The sequence below is a fragment of the Thermobia domestica genome, chromosome 7 (genome assembly GCF_964235325.1).
Source record: "Thermobia domestica chromosome 7, izTheDome1.hap1.1, whole genome shotgun sequence".
In the NCBI taxonomy this organism is placed as follows: domain Eukaryota; kingdom Metazoa; phylum Arthropoda; class Insecta; order Zygentoma; family Lepismatidae; genus Thermobia; species Thermobia domestica.
This window is the reverse complement of record NC_137460.1, coordinates 152,767,655-152,795,551: the sequence shown is the minus strand read 5'-3', so window position 1 is coordinate 152,795,551 and position 27,897 is coordinate 152,767,655. Positions and strand designations below refer to the sequence as shown.

Here is a 27,897-nt window from a genome sequence, read left to right as displayed (position 1 = left end):
AGAGCACAAAACTTTCAATTTCATAATCAATTTTCATTAATCTTCCATCTTCTTTAGCTGGAAAGGCATAACCGTGGGACGTTAAACTAAATAATAATAATAATAAATTTTCGTCTATGTTGCTGTTATAAATACATACACCTTATTTGTTTACACTGCTATATACTTCGGCGTTCACGGATATTACATTCTTTCAGAGTATGTAAATAACATCATTCAGTGTGGCTACTGACTTCGTACAGAATTAATCTCTTGCCGTAGAGTAACCCATATATCAACTGCTAGATACATTTTTTTATTCTCAGACGTCACTTATCCCTTGTGTTTCATATTGAAATTTTTTTATTTTAATGAATGTTGATACTGTTAGTTGGCGACACTGCTGACACATGCTGTTTCATTCCCCTATAGTGTACGTGAAACAAGGTCCGGATGCGGATGTTGTGAATCGTGTCTGTTGCCGGAGGGTATTATAGAGCATGAGACAGATCCAAAAGATCTGTTTGAGGGAAAAACTAATCCAGCATCACAGACGCATCCGGTCGCTCATCGGGATCAGCAGCTGTTTGTTGTAAAAGAAAGCAGGGTTTTGGAAATTGGGACGGCAGCATCCAGATTGAATTGTTTGTTGTGAGGCGCCGTTTTGCAAACATTTTATTCCATCCCCCCTTTCAAACTTGACATTTGATCCGTAGTCTGAGTTTAACCCTTTTAGTTTTGTTTCTAACAAATGGTTTTAAATGCATTAGAATAAATTGTAAAAGCATCGTGGATTCATATGGGATGCACTGTGGTTTCATATCTTGCTATAAATAGTTATGTACTTAAAAACCCCATTGTTAAGAACACGAAGTCCATAAAGAACTATGGTACAACCGAATAATTTGCTACTGACATGAGTGATGTTTGATCAGCACATTATTTTTCATCGTCGCTGTTTCTGGTTCTAAGTATAAGTCCGCCAACATTTGTTTTAAATATCTGTCATAATTGCCTCATGAGGTTGGATCAATCAAAAAATTTTGTTCCTTCCAGGGAATTGAACCCGGGACTATGGTGTCAAAGGCAGATCTATTAAGCATTCGGATACACAGCGATAAGTATTCCTTGTATATACACGTACATTTGGAACAGAATTGATACTTTTATCCAGTGTGTTAGGATGAATCTGGGACCTTCACTGAACTCGACGCCATATCCGGCTATAATGGTGTTGCAAAGTCGCAGCATATTTCGAAATTTTACCTCTTGAAGGTTATCTTAGCAATCTATGAGTTGATTGATTCAGAAAGGGAATTAATAGAGACTTCAGCAACTAGGCTATTCGCAAATTGACATCGGAAATAGGATGAAAATAAACAATTGGATAACGTTTATATGATGGCTCCTCATATATATATATATATATATATATATATATATATATATATATATATATATATATATATATATATATATATATATATATAAAATGCTTTCTTTCTCACAAAATAGAGGAGATTCGGAAATTTTAGACAAAAGCTTCCATAAAAGCTACTCTTAGCAGCAAGTCAGCAAAGCGAGAGTAGCCATTTTCTTTCTTGGACGATTAAGAAGAATATTAGAAATACTGTAAAATGGGGGACCGAAAGGGGGGGAAATATTGAGAATTAGTACTAGAAATCCTCTTTATACAAGATAACCGTCTATCAGTACGTATGGCTGTGCCCATAGAAAACGATAATTATTTAAAATACTGTTTTATTCAGTATGAATCTTCATTACTTCCGCTTTTCCACCACTTCCATGGTTACTCAGAGAACCGTGTAAACTAGAGAATTTGGCAGTTGATATATTATTCTTACCTGTAGAATGTCTTTCTGAGCACAGTCTGGCTGCCCGTATTCCATTATCATCTCTATTGAACTTTTTCTCTATAAGATGCTCTTTTAACTCTCCAAACTGTTGGTAAATTGTTTAGGGCAAGATGATGTCTTGGTTTAGGGGAAGGTGAGAGATAAAAATGTTCTATTTAATGGATCAGTGACATCTTGTGATTCCAGCTAGTTGGATACTGTTCAGTTATATCAAAGATTGTGGCCATTCTGTTTGTCGACGCCATGGCAAACTTTTAAAGTAGGTCTCAATAAATTAGCTTTTACGTCGTTACAGCGGTATAGTTCGTACCAGGAAATTTAAAACTTCAGTTACTCAATGATTCCAGTCATCTTTTAATAATAATAATAATAATAATAATAATAATAATAATAATAATAATAAAGTAATGTTATATGTTTTTCTTTCTTTTGTTAATTATTAATGTGGTTCAACTTAGACAATAAAGTCCAAAATGATCAGGAAACACCAGAATTTTGATTATGATTAAAGCGAAGGCAACAAAATGTACCAATTTAATAAACTTACTGTTAGATCAGATGTTAAAATCAAAGATTAAATAGGTGTTGCGTGAAATATAATATTATTCATACTGAATAAAATAAGTATTTATAAGTAGGCAAGAGTTAGGTACAGTATCAGTATGTTAAAAATAGTTTTTGGAACTTGGGGAAAGGAGGCAGGGATAGAACGCATAAATTTCTTTTATTTTTGGTTTTGTGGGCAGTTATCAGTTACAGCTTCATTCCATGGCTAACCTTGGATACAGACTTTTGCTGTGAACTATTTATAAAAAGCAATTGCACACTTGCAAAAATACTCAGCTGTAAATGCAATGCCATTTCAGTTTTATTTCAATAAGTTTTTATTTCTTTTCTTTTTTTTTTTAATTCCAAACAAAGGAGTTAATGTATTTTTGGGAAAGAGAAAATAAACTCTTTAGCACGTAGCAGGAAATTGGCTCAAGATAAAGCGCTTCATGAAAATAGAATCGTATTCGAAAATATTCTTATTCTTTTGTTGTTTGGTCTTTGTAGCATTGCTTGTCATAGGAGCCTCTAGAGTCTGGTATATTATATATATATATATATATATATATATATATATATATATATATATATATATATATATATATATATATATATATATATATATATATATATATGTGCAACATTAGTTTACTCAAACCATAGATCTCAAACACTGTTTAAATGTTACATGATTTGTAGTATAAAAATTATAAACTGATAAAGTGAGTGTACGAATATAACGAAGAACATTTACCAACGTTTAAAGATACGCAAGTCATTACATCATATACTCCAATAATAAATGTGATTTAAGCGTTATATCACACCACTCATGGACCTCTCATGAGGTGCAAGGATTCTGTTAACTTCTAGATTAAATTAAGAACATAATCATGGCCTAAAGTTTGTATATAAATTTGTAAAATGAGACGAAAACTTCTTTAGAATTGAGACGAGACGAGAAAACCTTATATATCCTCTGTTTTTCACTCATGGTCAACATTAGTTGGGAACAATACGATACATATGATTCATTTCACATAGTACAGAGCGGATGTTCAAATTACAGCCGCGATGTGGCTTAGTAATGCATCTACCTACCAGTTGTACGGCCCAAAATCATTTCTGATTTATTCTTCTGTTCTAACCTCGTCAAAATAAAGCTAAAAGATTGGTTTAAATTTTTAGAATATTATTCTACGTAAACCGAGAGAATAGAGAGAGCCGGAGCGTGGTTCTCAATGTAACGAAGTTTCAAGCTTTACCTTAACTTGTTCGTGGATCACGGCAGCTTTATCCCGAATAGGGAGCATACCTTTACTTGCGTACGTGTGACTTTGTATTGCATTATTGATCGTAACATATTGCAAAAGAAGAAAGTAGTCAATTTTGAATATCTGAGTTCTCGAAACTTTTCAAAAAATAGCACTTAAAGAAATAAGAAAATGTTGGTTCACTTGCTTCTTATAGCTATTGTGACTTTGAACTTACACCATCCTGTACTACATATGGCATCATCATAAGAGAAAACGCAAGCTTGGGTGCAAAGGTGTTACCAAGGGGAAGGCTTTGCATGGAGACCTCTACATTGACATTTAAGTAGAACCTGTTTCAAAAAGAATATACGTATTTCGAATGCATATATTTATTAAACTTTAAGACATACGAATATGAAATTTTACACACATATTTACGTACCTCTCAAGTTCAAATTACAGTTCAAAGTTCAAATTACAGATGTTGAATATGTTCTCCATCAGCGACACGAACAATATCACATCGATACTCAAATTCTTCCCATACTCGGGCAAGCATGTCCTGCGTCACTGATGTTATGGCAGTATGGATCCGGTTCTTCAACTCTTCCAGGTTCTGTGGGAGTGGTGGTACATAAACGTTGTCTTGAACGAAACTCCACAGGAAGAAGTCACAAGGTGTCAAATCCGGGACCGTGGAGGCCAGCTGAGATATGCTAAGTCACCAGCTCCTTGATGACCAATCCAACGGTTCGGTAGAGTTTTATTCAGATATTCACGCGCTTGACGACTCCAGTGAGGGGGTGCCCCGTCTTGTTGAAAAATGAAGTTGTCTTCGTGCAGCCACGGAAACAACCAGTTTTTTAGCTTACAGTTAGCGAGATACTGGTGACTGTTAACCGTGTTTCTATTAATGAAGAATGGGCCGTAAACAGATGATCGGAATATCGTACAAAACGCGTTGACTTTGGACAAATCTCGTACATGTTCAATGACTGCATGTGGATTCTGTAGACCCCAAATTCGAACATGTTGTTTGTTTACCTGACCACTAACACGGAAAGTCGCTTCATCACTGAACACGATGCGTTGTGCAAAAGTGTTATCATTGTCAATAGCATTCAGAATCTCGTTACAAAATGCCACACGTTTGCGTTTGTCATCAGGACGCAGAGCTTGTAACAGCTGTAACTTGTACGGCTTCATAAACAACCGACGTCTCAAAACACGCCAAATTGTTGTCGGCACTTGTAACTCCTGACTGGCACGACGAGTTGATTTTGAAGGACTACGTTGGAAAGCAGTTTGAATTCGTGCAACATTTTCTTCAGGAACACGAAGGCGGCCAAGACTCTTTCCTTTACATACACATCCTGTATCTACAAACTGTCGATACCATCTGCGAATGTTCCACCTATTTGGAGGATCAATTTGGTATCTCAACCTGAAACGTCTTTGCACTGTAATCACGGATTTGCACTTCGCAAACTTGAGAACACAAAATGATTTCTGCTGCGGAGTAGCCATTTTAAACATATGACGGTTACCAAGCAAAACAGAAGACAACTGACATCTAGCGGCTATTAATACAAATTAGACTATGTATTCGTTTCTCCAATAGCCGAGCCGAGGCGCAGCGATCAATAGTTTGGACAAAATAATTCTTCGTAATACGTATATTCTTTTTGAAACAGGGTGTATATCTAAAATTGGAAATTTAATTTGGAAAAAAATAATTTTTCTTATAGCAGTAAATAATTTAATATCGAAAGCAATAAGAAACTATGTTTTATGGCGACTTCTCTCATGAAGTAATTACCTTTAAAAATCAGTTATGCAACCGCTCTTGCAGCGTAGTGTGGCTGGTTGCATATGCGAGTAGGATTTTAGAAAATGTTCACAGGAAAAACTACAAGAATCTGAAAGCTGTTACAAAGTGTCGATGCTTTTCTATCCGCTCTTAATCTAAATGCAAGGTTTTAAAGTCATATTTTTGGTTGCAAACAATATGCCTGTTAATAAAAATAAATAAAATAAAATAAAAAGCGAAAATCAATTCGTGTTTCACTTTATTTTCTTGTAAAATACGTTTCCGTACCTTTCTTATCTTCGATTCATTTATTGTAAAAGTTCCTTCTATCATAAACAAAAAATACAATTTTCTCTTTCATTATAATATCTGTAAATCAATACAAAATATAACCATTGTAAATTCCATATGTGGCTCATGCCTTTCGAATCTCCTGGAAACAAATGATGCCGGAAATACCTTATGCTTGATCCATCCATTTACATCGATTTCGCCTTAACCTCATGGTTAGCGCGTTTACGTCTTATGCTTGTGACAGCGGCGCCAAATCCTGATGAAAGTGCGATCCTCAAATACAATCCGCAAATACGAATCTCAATTTAATAATGAAGCTTATCTTTCATGACTTGGCTGTTACAGGATGTGAAACACAGTTCATCAAAATCGAATACGTTTTCTTTTTTTCAGTTCTGTTCGCTTATCTTAGGCTCTGATCCATTCGTAATGGCCTCCAGAAATCAAATAGATGAAAACTAAAGTATATTAATTGATTATATTTATCACAAATTGCATTACTATACATTATTGCATAAAATGATTATTAAACCGTTTTGTTTATCAGAATGTGAACATCGCCATACCAGCCTCTTTACAGCTAGAAAATTAGCACTATATATAGTATATAATCAATTAGTTTAAATGTTTATAGACTTCACATCATAAATTCTTTATAGGTTACCTCATTTACACTCAGTATAAGTAATAAAGCTCATATCATTTTCCTTTCTATTTTATTACTAGTGGAAAGTGGAATACAAAGATAACTTCTCTGAGCATGAATATGAAGGGGTTTCCACTGAAATATGAATATGAAATTTCACTAAAAATAAATTTAAAACGTTTAAATTTTGAGGAATAAAAGCATTTTAAATGTTCGTTTGGAAAGCTTTTCAATTTTGAGGAATAAGTACAAGAAATTGAGGAAACGCAGTCGTAGTCCACGTGAGAGCAGTACAGTGAGAGCTGTAGGCATGTGGAATGGGAAAAGATTTCATTGCCTTTCCTCCAAATGGGAGTCGTCTTGTCATGTGTTTATTAGACTTTAGTACTTATAGCAAATGAAGAATGTTCATAGTAGAATATGAAAAAAAGAAAGAAAAGGAACACAACACGTTCAAATTTTTAAAACAAATTAAACATCCAGTTTACCATCATTTTCCTGAGTGGATACATACAGGTGCACATTTATTCAGTATACTATTGCGTAACTGCGTACGAGTTTGTCCTTATGTTTTCTTCGAGTTCTAATTAATTTATTTATTTTATCATCTGTTCGGGGTTCGGATCCCTCTTGGGACAGAAATGTTATGTATTATCTTCTCATCATTTCTTTCATTATCACTATTCACTTCTAATTATCACCTCTTCTCCGAGAGAACAATCGTGAGACGTAAAACTCAAATAAATACATAAAGATGTCATTTTGGCTGAAGAAAATAAATAGATGGCAGTTCAAATTAAATAAATAATAGTTACGCACAGAGAGCAGCGACACTTGTGTTGGCAAAGAAACCAGGGCATCAACATAAAATGAAACTGTTGGGTACATTAGACAACGTTGACTAAAGTGATGGTATGCAATGGTGCAATATAGTTTTAGTGTATTTTATTTCAAATATAAATGTGTTGCTTTGATAGACTACACATGTAATTCACCACAATATTTAGTACAATGATACCAGATATTTTAAAATTATGTCTGAAAATGGGAGTGATATGCCTTTTAAGTTTCTCATTCCTGAATGAGTCTTGTCCCATAATAGTCAAAAATACTGTCGAAATCTTTTACTGTACAGCCCCATAGCAGAACATGCCACGATCTGCGATGTGATTGCAGAAAATTTGCCGCGCTTGTGCAGAAAAATTGCTAGAGGAAAAAAAAATACAGCCAACAGAAAAGAGTAAAAATATGCCTGCTATGTGTAGATGTCTTAAATCCACGGACGACTCATATAAATATAGTTTGAATGTTTTGTACGTCGCGTAAAGCGTATTTTTAACAATCACAAGTATTTCTTTTGCAGAATTCCTGCAGAAAACTTTTGAAGAATTCCTGCAGAATTTTTTTAAGAATTCCTGCAGAATTTTTTTAAGAATTCCTGCAGAAAATTTTTGACTTACAAAAGCTAATCGCAGAAAGACAAAGAAAGTTCTGTCATTGGGCTGTACAGTACATGTTATGAATGTAAATGATGTTGATCTTCTTCCCTTAACTTCATATTGTCCCTGACCTTCCAAATGGTTAACAGTGTCATTCCGCTCCTCGCGATGACAAGTAGTTCGATTCCAATGCTAAACTATTATAGATAGATGTTTCTATAATAGTACTAAAAAAGGGTGTTTCAGTCCCAAACAAATCATTTATATTGTTCTCAAACCCTTTCCAATCCCAATTTCTGAAATAGTATCCCAACTTTCTTATCTGTTCTTCGAGCAGATAGACCTAAGTGCTGGTGACTTAGTGACTTTTTTTTTTTTTATCCAAAGCGGCATTACCGTATTTTTGGTGAGCCTACGTTACGTTCATGTCCTCCTCTCAGTTATTAGTATGTGTATGAAAGAAAAACAGTTCTATCCAGATGTTGTTAATGTTTCATATTAACAGTAACAAAACAATAAAGAAGATCCCTCTCATTAGATAAATGTGTTTCAGAATGTACTTGCTTTGAATATTTAGAATTTCTTTTCCTGTTTTGGAACGTGAGATTTTGTGCATTAATTCTATTACTAATATAAGTGGAGTAAAATATTACGGGCTTATCTATGTATAAACAGAAAGGTCGGAGAAATATCGTACTTTAAAAAGAAGTCTTATATTGATTGTCTTGTTTTGGCTTAAAATGTTGATTTTGGAAAATGAAGAGAGAATACGTAGTTACGTATTCTCAAATCACTGTTTATCACATCGATGTTCTATTCCACGTGGCATAGAGTTTAACATTAACGTCTTTGATGTGAGGGATCAGGTTCTATTTTATTGTAGCGTAGGTTTGAGCTTACTTCAAACTATCCTGTTCCATTCTCATAAGAGGGATAACAGTTCCCTATTTGTTTCTAAGGTGCTCTAAATATTGAAGGATAATTTAAAACATTAGATTAAAGGAAGCGAATTCTGCCGGTATGTTGAATCTACATACTATCATCTTTGATATTAATGTCACCAGAAATTAGGTGAAAATAGCTTCATGAATATTCCTTTGGAAACATACATCTTCGTTAATGAATAAGTAATGTAATTAAAGGTGAAGATACATTAATCGAATTTCAATATATTAAATAGAAAATGTTAAAGTATCCCATAAAATTTCTCAAATTGCCTAAGAACCGCGCTTGGTTCATTGATTTTACTAAATGCATGCTAGAAACTAAGGTATTTAGTTGAAACTGGAAACATTAGCGAGAAAAGCGAGAATGAAATTCCTGTGGAAAAGAGTTTGCACTGTTAAATGCTTTCGCAACCATAAATTTGTCGAGGAGAGATCTTCCCTTTGGCACACAAACATACACTCACGTTCAGGTGCACCGACGGAAACCACAGCTGGTTTATTTAGTGGTTTTTAAGGTAGAAAAGTGTTCCTAATTTTTACTGTTGAAAATCATAAATGTTCTAGTCTGGAATTCTCTATACAGTATTTCACTCTTAATATTTGTTTCCTTGTGTGAATATGATCTGTTGTATCATAATATGACATTTTAAAAATAATACAGGTGTAGTACAGGATTATGTACTATGAAAACTTAGTATCCTTGTCTTTTGTACTGAAGACTCGGCTTCGATTCTTGGTAGGATCATATGTGGTTAGATTACACTAACTTATGAACCCATTTCTAATGTTCATTGATACTAAAGGTGGACATTGAAGTCTGAATAAACCAAATTGAGCTTGCGTAGATGAAAGATTAAGTTTCTTGCCTCGTAACCGGGGGAATCGGTAGTTTTTTTTTTAACCCGCTCTCTTGAAGGTGAAATAGTATAGGAAAACGACCTAAATTGTGCGAGTTGATAATCTCAGTATTGCTCAACAACTCAAAACTCGTTATCAGGGCCGCGGTGGCTCAGTGGTGGAGCGTTTACCTCTGGTGCTTGGGGTCCCGGGTTCAATCCCAGCCCCCGCCAAGTGAACTTTGTGGTGGACAAACACCGTGTGCGTGGGTTTCCTCGGGGTTCTCCCGTTTCCTCTCACTTTCTTCATTCCACCATTTCATTCATTACTCATCATCACCGTCTCGGTACAGTCCCGATAGAATCGGGACGGTTGGCAACCCTGCATCTGACGTTTAGTGACACATCTTTAATATATTTTACGTAGTGAACTTAAGGTTATATCACACTTAACGAAGGTTATATTAGAGCGTAGAATATTCTTGGAACTCTCCAATTTCTTCACGATGCAGGTGTAGTACAGGATGCAGGTAACTACTGAAAAATAGGAAAATTAGTTGATGAATACAGAGAAGTACGCTATAGTCTGCCCCACATATTCATGTATATTGCTGTTTGTACAGTAAAAATAAGAAATAATAAACCAGAATAAAATACTTACATTGCACAAACCTAAAATTGATTTTTTAGAAAACGAAAATAATAAGAAAGCAGATTAAAAAGTTGTATATTCGTCACCAGGCACCAGTAAGCGTAAAGAGCAGGTAAAAATGATTGTTTGCACTGAATTTTTACTATTTTGCTCTGAATGTTGGTTATTTGGTAATTATACAAGAGGACGCGAAGAAAGGTAGAGAATAAAAGTTTGATCGGAATAAGAAGAGTAATGTATTTGCACCTGATCGAGCATTAAATTGTGTGTGATAGATTCTTTTCCATTGTTGTTCTTACAACGACTCACCAAAGGTAGTCGTCAACCTGGTTCGGCTAATAATATAAGTAAATCTTTAGTGGCAGTAATTGTTTACACATTAAAATATCTTCAGTAATTATATCCACTAGTATTCTCACCTTTTCTATCGAAATTACAAGTCGATGATGAGTATTAAATAATGTATTAGTTGATTCTCTTTTAACGTATTTTCACACAAACTGTCTTGCAAACATACATGTTGATTAGGTATCTATAAACAACTACATAGCAACCAACTATATAATAATGTATATTTCTTACATATATATTAAAAACATTCTTCTTTTGTTATTTTTAAATTAACATTATATCAGGTATAGTGCTTGTGTATGAGCACTTTCTGCCCAAGGTACAGGTAATTATCAACCTATACAAAGTAGGTAATTATCAACCTATACAAAGTATCTCGTTGTATTCTTTATTAATGTATTTATTAGTGTAAAATAGCGTTCACTCTCTCTCCATTGTCAGGAAAACATGCAAAATGATAAGGTATTACTGAGAAATTTGCTATTTCGTGTTGTAAGGGGATATCCTGTGTTGAAACGTTTTTTCAGGAATTAGCTATACAACAAAACAAATGTGTTTATCTCTTTGAGATTTTGTGAAATCTTGATTTTTATATTTTCGTTATTACTATATATATATAAGGTGCGATGATCGTGAAAAAACTCGAATTTGAGATTTCAGAGATTTCAGTGGGTTTGCGCGTTTCATGACCTCTACAAGCCGAAAAAGTAATTTTAAAATATCTGCCCATCCATCCATTTGTTCCAGTGTAAATGTGTTCACTCGCGTAGATGTCATACCGTTCAACATATTCGCTTTCGCACCAAATTTTAAAGTAAGATTTCCTAAGGTCGTTTTTTGACTTTCCTTTTAACTCCCAAAATTAAGGGTACTTTACTGAAGGGTAACATAAATTACGATTTTCTCGAAAACAGCTCTGACGTTTTGGTTTCGATTTCATACATCAATATTTCATTAACAATCCTATATTGTGATGCATGTCGTTTCTCTAAGGAAAATCCGGAAGGGGTAGTTTACCTTTGAAGGTGACTTGATGATTTTTTTTTAAAGAGACGTTTGTTTATATTTCAGAAAGAAGTATTTCATTACTAACATGGTATAACTCACTTATCCTTTAAAAAACGAGAAATCCATAATGGGTAATTTACTCTTCAGGCTAGGTATTTTTCCATTCATTTTCTCAAATTCGATTCAAGCAACTTTGTTCATATTTCATAAATAAATATTTCCTTAGTAATCTGACAATGTAATAGACCCTATAATTCACAAGAGGTAGTTTACTCTTGGGGATGAGTATTTTCGGGCGATTTTCTCAAAAACGTCAGTTGATTTTGTTCATGTTTTATAAATAAATATTCCATTAATAGTTTAAATTTTGGTAGAGCTTAAGTTGCTTCTTTTGAAAATATCCACAAGAAATAATTTACTTTGGTGGTGAGTTTTCTTGGGGCGAAGTTCCCCGAAAATGCCTCTCTCTCTCTCTCTCTCTCTCTCTCTCTATATATATATATATATATATATATATATATATATATATATATATATATATATATATATATATATATATATATATATATATATATTAGGGTGGCCCAAAAATTTTTTTTGCGAATTTTATTGCGCATAGTTGCTGATATTGTTCCTTTCCTACAAGTGTAATTCACTGCAAAATATCAACTCAATTGGATCATATTTAGGGGGTCGCTCAAGTGACACGAAGTTGTGCCATAGGATGCATATAATTATGTCGTATACGAGACATATTGGAGGTTTAAAAATTCAATCCTTATAAAGTAAATTGTACTTTTTCCCTACAAATGAATTATTTATTATTATTACTAAACTTGCAAATAGCTATTACCAAAATTACCATTTATTGATTTCAAAATAAGTGAGATACCTCTAAATATGCAGTTGCTGTTCATTTTAAACAGAAAAAAATAAGATTATTAACGAAGTTGGTAATTTTTCAAAGTGCTCTTTCGAGCGTCTGAAACGCGCTTTCTGTGGTTCTCAACAACCTGAATTAGGCTCTGGATTTCACTTTCTTTCTTTGTGATTGACTCATTGAAATTGGACATAAGGGCCACTGAACGTTCAGCAGCATCGGTGACTCGACGATTCGTTTCTCCTTTTGGAATTTGTCCGAGTTACTCCAGTGCTCGGGATCATATTGGAACATGAAATTGATGTCAACTCGCAGAGAACATAAGGCGCAAAAAGAGGCTGAATGAATCAAATCATGAAGATTCTTTGTTTCTAAGCCGTGGCAGTCTGTAAGTTTTATGCCTCTTGAACTCCAATTTTCTTCACAAGCCTTAAGACGATTTATAATATTCCGTTTGTCCTCGAAAGATAACTTCTCAGAAAACAGTGAGAGTGGAACTAACTCTGCTTCAAGATACCACAAGTGAGTTTGAAACTTGTTCATTGCAGATTCAGACACAGATTTATTCACTATGGCGTATTGTTTGATCTGCTTGAACAGAAGTAAGTCGTTGACGGGGGCATCCCATGTGTTGGGACACGAAATCCATGCTTTCACTTTGTGGTGGACAAACACCGTGTGCGTGGGTTTTCTCGGGGTTCTCCTGTTTCCTCCCACTTTCTTCATTCCACCATTTCATTCATTAGTCATCATCACCGTCTCCTTTAGCCTAACCGGCATAACCGTGGGACGTAAAACTCAAAGATTTCATTTCCATGCTTTCACGTATATGAGACTTGCAAATAAACACACTTCCCGCAGATTTTTTTCCCTCTTTGACTGTAAGCTTAAACATTTCGCAGAAAATTTATATCTTGAAGCAGCATATTACCTTTCCCATCCAACGAGCCATATGGTAATCACCTGGTGACTTGAAACGGTACTCCTTTGGAAATTCACCAAGTATCAACAGGCAAAGCGCTATCATTTCTGTATAGTCATCACGGGAAACATAGTTATTTCCTTCCTTATGTACAAGACAATTTTGTAGAAACATAACTTCATTTTTCAGTGTTCGTACATATGGCATGGAAAGGCGTTCGTCTTCCAGCGCCTTAAAATTATAATGCTTAAGGTTTGGTTAAAACTCTTGGAAACGTTGAAACAGTGGAATATTTGTACCTCTAGTATGTTCTCCAAAATTGTGGGAGGTGCATAATTAATTAGGTGAAATTTATCCCTATTTTAGACAATACCAATCATAAATATAACTCACTCTTCCAGTCGTGGACTTTATGTCTTATATTTATGCCTACACTAGAAACGCCATTTCAGGCACGTAGCCAAGGGGGGGTATGGGCCCCCCTTCGAAACCAAAAAATGGAAAAATTAAGGAAGGATTAAACAAAAAGAAACGAGAAAAAGAAGAATCAGCGTTAAAAATAAAAAGCTACAACAAGCGTTTGGTTACTCTTTCTTATGAGCAGCTTTGTGTGGAGGAAACGGGGGTGTAAGTTAAAAATGGATATTGTTGTAACGGGGTTATTTCATGTCACGTACCCCTTCTCCCCCTATTACAAAATCCTGGCCACTTTAAATGATGTTTTTGGATGAAATTCACAAGCATTGCACAAATAAATGATGTTTTTGGATGAAATTCACAAGCATTGCACAAATAAATGATGTTTTTGGATGAAATTCACAAGCATTGCACAAAACAACGCAAAGGTCCATCACCACTTAAATGCGAATACGTTCAATATTTCAAACAACAGGTATGGAGCATAATTTGAAGACTTTGAGCGACCTCTAAATATTTTTTTGCTGCGATGAAATTTGTCATTCAGTATATTTAGACCACATGGATCAAAATTGGCAACTATGCGTTTAGATCAGAGATCTTTTTTCTTTACCATTCTATGCTCTACCATCAGTGTATAGATAGATACTCGTAGATAGATAGTGTGTGTGTGTGTGTGTGTGTGTGTGATTGGAGTGTAATCTCCGTCACGTCAATGTATGCTTTTTCAATTATTATTCTATAAATTTGTTATTATCGTATAATTCTGATGTTTGCATGGTCAAGTGGGAGACGGCATGATTAGCCTTAACTTCGCCATGTAAAGTAAGACTAAATAAATTAATTTTGTTCCTATTTCATAAATAAATATTGCAGTAATAACGTGATTTAGTTTAAGAAATTGGAGCAAGGAAGTTTAGTACGGTGGTTCGTATCTTTTATTTATACAAAATGTTATATAAAAGTGGCGAATCTAAGAATTCTGCTCATTTCGTAGTAAAACTATGTAAAATATAATTTTGACTAGTCTTAACACATTGTACTATTCAGTTGCTCATTTATGTGAAAGAATATTGAAATTTGACGAACTATATTAATATGTTGTAAAACATGTTCTATTACTGACTATAAAAATTGTCTTTCTAGTTAAACCTTGTGTAATGTCTTTGATTACGCTGAACAAAGTTTCTAGAATTATACTAGTGTCACCAAAAGATGTTTTCGATTAGAGTTAAGCTTCTCTTTCAGCAGCGAAGCTGTGTGAGATGTAGACGTACAGATTAGAACAAACTACATGAACTTCCAGCGGGAATCGAGCCCGGATATCCTTCGGAAAAGTATTCAATTAAACGTACGTCAATAGCAACGTAGACAATTTAGATTTTGTATACGATATACTTCGTTGTACAAAACTGCAAAGACGCGTGAGGATTAAGTCAATTTTAAATATCAATATGAATATCTTTGAAACATAAAATGGTCCGAATTATTGACAGGCAAAAATGATAGATGTTCCAAGTGTGTTAATTTTCATATAACCAGACTGAGTAATGAAAGTTGGAAATAGATTGTACGTAGAAAAATAGCCCATCCAAAATGTAGATACTTGGATTTAATGGCCGTGTTGGTGGTGTCTTGTCTATAGCAAAATGCAACGGACTCGCAATACGAGGATACTTCACTGAGCTTCATGTAGAGGTGGGGTGGGGGGGGCAAGAGAACTAATTATTTGTCAGGTTGCATGCTAAAAGTGCTAATCTGAAATAGTACTATTTTTGAGATATTAGTGTTAGCAGTTCTTGTTGATATGACATGCCAGTAGTCATAATAATATTATAACGGTAAACTTTCATTTGGTTATGATCAGATCTTAGATTTGTCCAGAAAGTTGTAGTGGCAACTTAGGACAATTGGCATAAGAGCTGAAGTAAATTTCGTCTCTCTTTTTTTCCTCCTATAACAGCGAGACACTTCTAATTTGTGGTTATGGTTACTGGCAATGGGAAACAGCGTTTCCAAGGCCATGCCGGAGGGTGATCTCTACATATTCTTCTAGAAATGTCATTTCAGTTATGTCTGTTAGTATTACATGTCACACACTAATAAGTACTTCAAAGGTATGTTTGAACACATGACAAAGAAAGACTGAGTTGTGAAAGAGATAGGTAACGCTTGTCCTTGTGAAATAGCGTGGAGCTCTTCTGTAGTTATGAAAATGAAAAGATGCGAGAATTTGTGTAGATTTCTGTTTCGAAGAATGCACGCGGCCGTCTTTCGTGACACTGAGAAGGGATAGGGTATCTGCTATCACGACAGCAAAATCTTTCGTTGTGTGTGTAATTCATGTCCGTAGAGTAAAAGCTACATTATTTTCAATGACAGTGAGATCGTGTCTCATGCTTCGAGCAGTTCAAAGTGCGGGGAGCGAAAGATGGAAAGCATTACTTTATAATCGACGGAAACTCGCGCATCCATGAAAGTTAAATAAAGTCTCATTTATTTTGACAGATGTTGTTTTTAGGGTCAATTTATTGTAATATAGCACAGTTTTCTTTCAAAAGTTAATTGAATAGCCATTTATAAAAATAACAGCGAATTTACTTAACATTTGCTACTTGTATGATAGTATCCTTGATCAACGTCACTGTCACTGCGAGAAGTCGAACATCATGCAAAGGATTGTTCCAAAGATAGTTATAACTTGATTTCATGTTATATCTAACTGCTAAATACCTGATGTTATGTGCTTTCATCATTTTGAAAATATTTAAAATATGCAAAACTACGTTTACTTCAAATCGATTAATGAATTACTGAATTGAACCGATATTGTTTAATGGTCTCCCACGTAAGTTATACCACTATTTTTTGTAATGGCAACATGTACAAATGAGAAACAGAAGCTTGAGTGGCTTAGAGTGCTGTAAATGTCGTTATACAGTACATGTTGCTTGAACAAAATTACACACATTAGTTCCGGAATGGTTACATAATGCAGGAAACCACACTGTAACTCACGAAAAATGGCTCTTTCATCCAACAACGATTTGTGCTCCCAAATTGGCTCTTTTACATGTTCTTCATTCTCCCCACGTAATTTTGTCAAGCACTTTGACGAAATAGTCGGCATTCTTATTTATTTCTGATTTCTGGAATGTCATAGAGGATTGGATGCCTGATCGGTGTGTGATGTTGAAATACGTAAAATTATTTATCATCTCCCTCGAGATATTGTGAGTGTGGACACTTCTTGGTTTTAAACATTTCTGTTGTATTTTGAACTCATAGTATCACACGTAGCATGTCCACTGTGTAATTGAGAAAGAACTTTTCTTTAAAAAAGTTTTCTAACGGGCTGCTTAGAGAGAGATCAGACTTGAGTAGGTAATTTTGGGACAGACTGTTTTATTAGTTACTAAGCTGGGTTGGTATCAGCATTTTCAAATATTATTTTCTTGCCTGTTGATAAATGATACTGGAAAGTAAAAGTAAGTTTGCAGTCGAATATATGTATACATGCGAATAATTTATCATCAGCACACTGCTGGATGAAGATCTATTCAGCTCGTCTCCAGAAACTTTTGTTTGGGAATTATATGATGCAGTGGTTGTTTATTTTGTTGCATTGTACGAGAACGTTCGAATTGGGGCGCATCGGGGGGTGCGTAAGGCCGGATGGGTATTTCCTACGATGATTAGACATGTGGGGCATTCCAGTATCACTGTGGCCCGATGTTTGGTCAGTGGATATATGAAGGTACCAACGACCGATCGACCACGATAAACCACAACACGGGGGAATCATCCTATATGTGTGAAGCATTACGTAACCCTGTGATGTCTGCACCTGCTATCCGTCTGGACACAAGAAGTTGACTCTCTGTAACACCCAGTGTCATCCCGCACCTTGACTCAACGACTGGTAGCAACTGGATTGTGTGTGCACCGTCCCCTGTGTAGGTTGCCATTAACACCAGTGCATAAAGGACAGCGTGTGGAGTGGTGTCGCACTCGGGCAGCATGGAATCCTCACGAATAGAAACGGATCTTGTTTACAGAAGAGTCTCGCTTCCGCATTACTATATATTACCATCGTGTGCGTGTGTGGCGCCGCTGGTGGGAGAGGTCATATCCAGCCAATATTATTGAACGACACACGGGCGTTACTCCTGGCATCGTGGTATGTTGAGCCATCGGGTCTCACTTTCGGTCATCTCTAGTAGTCATTCTTGGAACAACCTTGATGGTACAGTGATACTAAATGAGATTCTGCATTCGCATGTGTAACCCCTCCTGCGAGAGCACGCCGGTACAGCCTTTCAATGCTCGGCCACACACGGCGCATGTGTCTATAGACTATCACACAGCATATGTGTCACGTTTGGGACTAGCTCCAACACTAGCTTCACATCACTGTCGATCTGCAAGATCTCGAGACGCCGTTACAGCAGCTATGAACTAACTTGGCTCAGGCAACGATACGACGACTGTACGACTAACGTCCAAGCCGCATCAATGCATGTCCGAGGATGTGCTACAAATTACTGATATGTAATACATATTACGCTCTTACAACGAAATCTGTTTTCGGATTGGTCTGATATTTAGTCATTACAATAAAGTTCTATAGCCTTGAAATTTGTGAAGTTTCATTTCATTCCCTCTGAAAGCTTCTTATTTATTTATTTTGTCAGTGAGTGTACTTTCTTCCGAATTTTCAACCTGAATCCTTTTCTCTTCAGATTAAGCTTGTGGATGTTGTTTGTAAACAGAATTATGTCATAAGAAAAACGAAGAAGAATCACATACGCAAATACACTCGTACATAGCATCATCCTGTCGTACTTCGTACATCGTTTTCGATTGTTGCTGTCATTCTGTACCCAAGCATTTATGTTTAAGTATCTTTGTATTGGCTTTCTTATAGTTGTTTTCAATAATTCTGATGTAGATTTCTCTGACACCACTAGATTTTAAAACTATTGATAACCGCCTGGGTACCGGATAAAATACGCTTTCATTATTAATTACCCATGTATGCCAGTGAGTTGACTATTGTAGGGGAAAAAATCAAAGTAATAACCTCATCTATTATTAATGATCGAAAATTAAGCGACTTCAACATCAAATTATTATTATTATTATTATTATTATTATTATTATTATTATTATTATTATTATTATTATTATTATTATTATTATTTTATTTTATTTTTTTTTTTAAAGTGGGTGAGCTATCTGCAAAATCATTCTCCTCTGAAGACAGCATAGCATATTCCCGTCTGTAATGAATTAAATTTAAAATTTATTGCACAGAGGATATGTACAAACTCGTGTATAATAAAATTTTCTGTATATCTTGTCATTTTCTTCTACGTCTTTCATTTCCACTTTTAAAATTCTCTTAATTTTCATTCTGAAAACATCTACCAAGAATCGTGTATAAGCATCCAACTGTTTGGCTGTGTGTATAGGTAAATATGGAAAGGGTTATACTTATACATAATATACAGGCTTGAAGTAGCTATATCTATTCGAATACATTCAAGCGTTAAGTAACTCCTTGTTCCATTACATGACCTGTTCGACATTTTTTTAAATACAAGCAAAATACGTATTGTTACAGTAGCAGGTGCGGATGTGACGTAGAACTCGGCCAAGAATCCGAAAACCAATATTCACATCCTGTTTTTGAAGTAACTTTAATTTTTTTAAATATTATTCTGTTTAATTAATTCGCATCTAATGTCACGTATTTCTAGTAATGTCTTACATCCTGTCATTCTATTATAGAGGGGTTTCTTTATAAGGTCATTTTATTTTGACAGCCTGCACCTTTTCCTGTACTGGTCACAATTGGATTAATTGTTCCTATGGCTCATATCGTATATAATAATGATAATAATACTGTAATAATAATAATAATAATAATAATAATAATAATAATAATAATAATAATAATAATAATAATAATATGCATATACGGCATATTTTTATTGCTAAGACTGCAAAATATAAGTCGCTTAATCTTTTTCTTTGTTATTACGATGGGCATATCAATTACGGTATTTTACAGACTGAAATGTGTGGATTCTTACCAGAAACGCTGAAATGTTGGTGTTGAATCTGTAAGAACCAAAATTCTGTTCGTGAAACTCGTTAAAAATTAGCCGCGAAGTGAGGAGTCAGTTTTGTGTCTACACTGAGGAAGTGTAGCAACACAGAAAACAGATCATATTATTACGCTAATAGCTCGGTAGTTCGGATTTAGCGGCAAGAATTGGTCTCAATGGAGAAGTTGGGGTTCGAATGATCATTTAAGAAAAATGGTTTCAGTAAGTGTTTGATAGTTGATTGATATTTTAAAGTGGTAAGAGATGTTGTGACCTAATTTTAATTAGTAACTAATGGGAAATAAGGAAATAAATTGATTGATTGGAATTTAGCGTTCATTTTGAGATGTGGGTCTACAGTTTAAGGTGGAATCCGAATCAAAATGCAATCAAATTTCAAGGCTCTCCAACCGGGAATCGAATACGGGGACCCGTGTGCCAAAGTCGCATGCTGTAGTCATTACACCAGCGGCGATGATAAAAATACAAAGTAATTCACTTGTTATTCTTGATATTTTTTTAGATACAGTAGTTTCAAATCGTGGTGGAAGAGATGAAGGAATTCTCTTATGTAGGAAGTAAAACAACACATAAGATCTAGAATAGCTCAGGCAAAAAAAAAATACACTTGAAGATAAACAAAGGCTTCTAACTGGAAACATTGGCATAAAAACTAAAGAAAAGGTTGATGAAAACATGTGTACGGAGTGTGGCGTTGTACGTATGATGTAAGACCTGGACTCGAGAAGAGAAAAAACGAAGAATTAATGTGCTGTTGAAGGATGTTGAAAATTAAATGGATGTATAAGGTACCAGATGCAAGAGTATTGGAAATCGTAGAAGAAGAAAGGAGTATACTGAAGAATTATACTAAAAGAAGGGGTAAAATGATTGAACTCGTTGAGACGGAGTAATCACGCTATTAGCTATGGAGAGAATGACAGAAGGAAAAATACCTAGAAGACCGCGTTTGGAAAATAGGACCAAATAATACAAGATGAAGGAAATAAAAATACAGTACATGGAAATGAAAACTCTGGCTCGGATAATACGAATGACCTGAGAAATTTCTGCGATTACCTCATTAAATCTCAAATAATAATAATAATAATAATAATAATAATAATAATAATAATAATAATAATAATAATAAAATAACTGTTTTGTCAATCCAAATATGCTGAATTCTTAATATAATTTCATAACACTGATGATTAGATGTGAAATTACTATTAATTTGTTCTGCAAGAAGAAGCTGTCTTCTCCCTTTGTTCGAACTTTCAAACTCGGTTGTTTTGGTCTTTCAAGACGAATGGCAGCGAAGTCCCCATTAGATCTTCCTGAACCTTTTAGATTTCGTCCTTGCTGTGGCCTTACGATGGTAGTCTTACCACCTGTTCCAAGGTCAAATCGTCTGTCTTCTCTAAAATATCTCTCCCTCCTTATTTTTTACGGGAGCTCCATGCTATATGTGATGTTAACCATCCACTGAAGATGCAATTGAGATGTGGAAAAGCAGGGTTGAAACTGATTTGCATGTGGGTAGCCGCCACATCATATGGAAGGAACTTGAAAAGGAGTGGGAGTTCCAAGTGAATTAGGCACCGTTTTAAGTAAGGAGATGTCAAGGTCGGATAAAACGTACACAAAGGGAAGTCAGTTGTATCGTGCTTTGAATAAACAAGTAGCTGAGTTGCTCACAGGTCTATCATCAGAGTTCTTTATCGTGGGTTGAGGATGAAAAGAAGGGAGAGGAATTGCTTTCCATTTCTCCCCCCTCAATAGGTGCTCCTGGCTCAAGATAAGTAAAACGGGCTTTTACGATTGGGCTTAAGTGGTGCTTAGAAATTCTTTTCCTGGATTGATGGCTGGATCGAATCTTGTGAGTTGGCTTTAATCCAACATATGCTACAGCAATGTATTGCAGCTTCTTCGACCATACCATACTTGGGAAAACAATGAGTTGGACAGTCAAAACTTATTCATTTCTAAGGCCAGCGGTTTTCCGTTGTCTTTCATGTACTTTCGCTTTCTAATTTTTTATCTTTCTTTATTATTTCTTGTATTGTGTAAGCGATGGTGGTTAAAGTTTATGATGCACAGGGACTGAATACTAATGCAGTAGATAAGAGAAACATGAAGACTAACTCAATAACACATATCTTTTGAACAAAAATCCAAGAAATCGTATGTACTGTAAATTGTGATAGGAATTGGTTATTTTGTAGTTTGTTGCTAAGAAAGCAAGCGAGGAACTACTAGAGCAAACTTCTCCATGTGGTATAAGCTTGAATACATGATCTAACCTACTATAACTTTATTTGTCCGTTTTGAATCAAAGTTGAATGAAATATTGTAGGAAATGTCGCAATGGAATCTTGTTTATAGTATTCGTATATAATTTGACTTACAAAATAAGTATAACGTATATACCCTATATAAAAGTACCGCTATCGGATGTCCATATGAAATGCAGTCTGTGCATTCCATGTCCATGGATATTCTGACTACGAAATGTATTCAAATAGATATATTCATACACAAATATAATGACTTGCCATAAACTTGAATAGTGGAAATTTTTAGTGTGAAGTTCTACATAAACACGGACCAGACCAGTGATGTACGAATAGAGAAATAAAAAATATATATATTTTGTTGTTGATAATGGACATTTGAGAAATGAATACTTAATCGATTTCCAGTATTTCCGTTGGATATCCAGTAGATGTGCTTATACTACTTAGGATTAGATTTTAGATTATTATAGTGAGTGTATTGAGAATGCAAACCATCTGCGAAGGGATGAGTTCTGTATAACATTTTTAACTAAATTAGTTTTTTTTTTTTTAATAATGCTTGCGGAAGCATTTTCGAGACACTACATTAAAATTCTACCCAGTAAGTTAGTTCCGAGTAAGCCATGTATAAGGTCAATAGATCAATAACAATGGAATCAAAAAAGAAATTTTCCGAATAAAGTAAATGGCTTAAAAGCTTGTAAGTTGTATTATCTATGATTGTCTGTGGAACTGATTAACCATGATGACTGGCCACATGTTTCGTAAACAAAGCAGTGGTGGCACTTAACATTCTCGCTCTCATTTTTTGTTGAAAAAATTGAACGTCATACTACATTTGTTACTGAATTATTTATTTGTGAAATATGAACACAATGTATAATAGGCGTTCTAGGAAATTTAGTATGAAAAAAAAAACATCATCGTCAAGAGTAAATTACCTCTTCTGAATTTTTCCTAGAGTAATACCATATTACATATTATAGGATTGTTAATATATTGTTTTATAAAATATAAACAAAATCGCTATAGTCGTTTTGGAGAAAATCTCCACTTTTCAGCTTACTCTTTCGTAAACTACCGTTGTTTTAAAGATAGCATGAAAAATCAAAAAATCCCCATGAAAAATCTTTCAAAAAGTTCAAAATTTGATTTGGATACATTGAATGGTATAGCCTCTAGGCGTGTGTATATCAGGACAAACAGACGGATATGCATTCAAAAATAATACTCGTATATTAGAAATATAGGTTCCACGAAACGTGTAAATCCGTTAAAATATCGAATTCTTCTTTTTCACGACCACTATATTCTCGTCTCTCTTATCGTCGTTCGAAATTAAAAATAGTTCTTCAATATGTTAAGAATTGGTCCCATCGTCTCCATTCTTTCCGAAATGTGTGGCTTGTGAAGAAAAGAAAAATAACATTTCTATTTCTACGGTTTGTGTATAAAATGGTAGTTCAGGGATAACACAGAGCTCTCAAAAGTTTACTAGAGTAAAAACATTCTGTATTAGCTACTTTGCTTTGGTAAAACTACTTACATCACCTTTACAAGTGGCAAAATATGCTTTACTTCTACATTCACAATATTACAAATTATCACACCAGTGATGATTATAAATTGTAGTGCTTGGATTATTAACAGTTTGTTTTCAAACAGAAGGAACTTGAAGTTCTAACTGGTGTTTTGTCTTTCAGGTGATATCACACAAAAGGGCTATGAGAAGAAAAGAGCAAGACTTCTGGCGCCGTATGTGCCAAAACAAGCTCAGGGTAAGTGGAAGCTATTTCTTTTAATTATGCAGTCTAATTAGTGGAAATTGTAAAGTAATGCCTCACTGCCATGCCTTGTTTATAGTATTATGTGATCTCTCCTTTTTTAAAGGCACTACAAGATTTGTCCGTAAGTGTCAAGATTATGCTAAAAAATGAAATAATCTTCATACACAACAGATAATTGTAGCTATCAATGTCTTTTGGCACGTTATGTATATATATGTGTGTGTGTGTGTGGAAATTCTTCATTTGGTTACGTCTGTTGTTGCAATGATCCTTGAATGTACAAGAATGCCAATGAAGAAACCGTCTGTTGGTAAATTGGAATAGGGCCCACTACTTTGTGAAGGTTATCTAGAATAATACTCAAATTGCTGCTATGACCTTCTTCCTGTGTACGGCACTTTATTAGTAGTATATAATTACGTCCTTTTTCTAACACATACCATACAGTGGGTAAATACGTTACATCGTTTTAAGATCCCCTTTATTAGAAGAATGGGTTCAAAAGATCTTTCGAAAATTAGACACTGTAAACCAATTTCGCGTTTGTCCGTTTATTCAAATATAACCTATAATAAGATAAGAGTAGCCCAATTATATTACACTGTACATTTTACTAAATAAATTACATTACGTTGTACACTAAGGCCATACTGGTAAATATTGGAGTTCAGAGCTCTTCTGCCTGAAATTATTCTCAAGTTTATATTTTATAAAATTGGGGCCGCGGTGGCTCAGTGGTAGAGCGCTCACCTCTGGCGCATGGGGTCCCTGGTTCGATCCCAGCTCGCCGAATGAACCTTGTGGTGGACAGACACCGTGTAGGGGGGTTTCCACGGGGTTCTTCCGTTTCCTCCCACATCCTTCATTCCACCATTTCATTCAATTATCATCATCACTGTCTCTTTTAGCCTCGCCGGCATAATCGTGAGACGTAAAACACAAAGATTTGTTTTCATTTTATAACGGCATATCATTTTGAAGTCTCTTTAATGGTTTTCATTTTAAGGGTAAATCGTCACTTTTCCTTTTGCTTTGTTAAGTAGACCTTTTAAATATTTTGGATTTTATTGTACAGTATTAAAGTAGAATTACAGTAAACAATGTCGTATTGGAACTTGCGTTAAGCGGAAACTATACATCATGGAAAAAATTTATAACTTGATTGAATTTACATATCTAATTCCACATAGTTCAATATGTACAAAACGGGACCTTCCGAACGTGGAAATAGGCCTTTCGTCCTTTTCTGTAAGTACTATATACTGTACTATTTACATGTATCTTGAACTGGTTTTCTGACTTCTAGAACACTTTGTTGTTAACGAGGTGGAAATACGTAGAAATTCCATGTAAACGGGTGTCTTCGGAGACCGACATGAAGTATGTTAAGATCTCGTTAAGCACAAGTTTCTTTATCTTGTCTAGTCTAGTCTAGTCTTTCGAGGTTCTAATTAGTGGTGGGCACAAAAACCGGTTTTTCGGTTTTCTCCAGAAACAGGTTCGGTTTTCTCCAAAAGCGGTTCGGTTTTTCACGGATTCGGTTTTCTTGAAAACCGGTTCCGTTTTTTTCCAAAATTTGTTCTATTTCTTACCAGAATATTGTTCTCCGGAAACCGAATTCGTTTCCACAAAAGTAGTTTTGTGTGTTTACAGAAGTTTTCACCGAAACCGGTTTCGGTGAAAACCGAATCGTTTTTGGAGAACACCGAAACAGGTTTCGGTGAAAAACCGAACCGGTTTTGGAGAAAACCGAAGTGTCGGTTTTCGGTTTTTAGAAACCGGTTTCCGGTTTTTATAAAAACCGCTTTTGCCCATCCCTAGTTCTAATATCGAACATTTATTTGCCGTTTCGTTCATATCACTAAAAATAGTTTATTGTGCCAACTATTGCTGAAAGACAAATTGAATGGTATCTCTAATTGACTAATTAGTTCTAAGGCCTGTAAAATCCGGAGGTTCAATACCGTATTCACAAAAACTCTTCATTGACTTCTTTTTTTAGCCAACTGGATCAACTTTGTACTATTTATCCTTATTTCTGCGAGATCCATCTTAATACTGTCCTTCTGTCTCCCCGTAGTTCTGCCATCTACTAATATCAAAGAGTGAAATTACAGATTAAAATTCGATTAATAGCATCTTATATACAATACAAGTATATATTCAAATATTGTATAAACTCGGCCTGTAGTCAGAGGAGTGACCTATCTAAAGTTTGTCTGTCATTGCGGACCAAAAGATGTAGTATTCTCCCCAAAGTTTGCTACTGGTGGCCGTCTTGTAGAAATTTTAAATTTTAATATCCTTTACCTTTACTATGTCCTATCAGTTTAACATAATTATAACAGTTAAGTAGCACGAATACCCTTGATCTTAGTTCGTTTCGTTTGTTGGAACGGTAGCGGTGCCAAAGAACGCACTAACTGTAGAAGTATGAATTCCACTGAGGAAAAGAACAAAATAAACGACGCAGTTTCCAAGTAATTTATTCATGTCACATACAAAGGACGGACTCAGAAAACAAAACCTAAAGAAAACAAATTTCTTGCTAATATAGTGGAAGTGGAAAAAAATAACATATACATATGGTAGCAAAACATCTTTACTGTTTAGTTCCGCAACAAAAAGAATGATAAAAATAAAGAAGAAACGTAAAAGTAATGTAACAAGGAACTGTTGCGGAACAACAAACTGGAAAGAAACAAATCTTGCATCAGTAGAAAAAACCCAACAGTTTCGTAATGCGTTAATTACTGTGTTTGCGAGAATTTACTGTGAAGCATAGACAATGAATAAATAAATCTATAGTAATACTATTCATGGCTTTGGATTAATTGGCTAGATATCCGAAACAGTAACAAATTATAATTTAAAATAAAGTAAAGTTTTAAGCTTTGGTCAGTGTCTCTTTTGTTAAAATAAATCTACTTCATAATTTAATGCTGAAACAGATTTCTGGACTGGTGGAGGTGGAGATTCGATTCCCGGCTTCCTACTTGTTAGGTGGATTTTGTGTATATTAGCTATCAACAACGATAGGTCAGTTTCTTGCGTAATTCTCTGGACATCAACTGAGCTTAGTGTTCCTAATAGGCCAATTTCCATTAGCCTACAGACAGAAAGAGAAGCTCCAGTTCAGTGATAAAGCGCTTACGTTCGGTGTGTGGGATCGCTGGTTCGATCCCAGCTTACGCCAAGTGGGTTTTTGTGATGGACAAAGACCGTGTGCATGGGTTTTCTGGGGGTTTCCCGTATTTTCCTACTTTCATCATTCCACCATTACCATTCATGTCATCATTTTTGCCTCCCCTTACACTCTGTTTATAATCGTGCGACGTTAAACTGAAAAAAGGTAAAGAGCCATATAGCTAGAACAAACTTAATTTTAGCTAGCTAGATCTCTAATTATAATCGACAGTAAAAGTACATGCACTTTTGTTAGTAATTTTGGAAATAAATGGGCAGTATAGGTACGTTTTTCGAAACATGCAGAAAATTACGTTTAAAGATAAACTACGAAATTACCTTTTAAGGATAATTGGGCCATTATTTCCGAAGTTAACTAACTTACAAATATATTTAAAATTGATATACTCTTTGTTGGCGGGTGTAAAAAAAAAAAGACAAACAGGTATCATATTGTACCTGACAAACATAAGGTTAGACAAAATTAGGCGAGCTTTGATTTTTAGTTTATTGATTATTCAACCTAGCTACGAAGTAATGTCATTCTTTTTTCATGTAAACGTGAATAGTGGCGTTAGGGATGGCCAAAATTTTCCGGAATCGAAAATTTCACTTTCTGAATGTCTAACAATTCTGATGTTGAAAAAT

The 27,897-nt window shown here is 34.9% G+C and overlaps 1 protein-coding gene across 13 annotated transcripts in view; it reads left to right on the top strand.

Moving 5' to 3' along the window:
* The window catches only part of DIP2 (disco-interacting protein 2), a 298,258-nt gene that overhangs the window by 132,627 nt on the left and 137,734 nt on the right, over window positions 1-27,897 (top strand). For all 13 annotated transcript variants that reach the window (XM_081765446.1, XM_081765436.1, XM_081765435.1 and 10 more), the window contains exon 2: window positions 23,980-24,054. In XM_081765446.1, coding sequence (XP_081621572.1) covers window positions 23,980-24,054 — 75 coding nt within the window. The remainder of the gene's footprint in view (window positions 1-23,979; window positions 24,055-27,897) is intronic.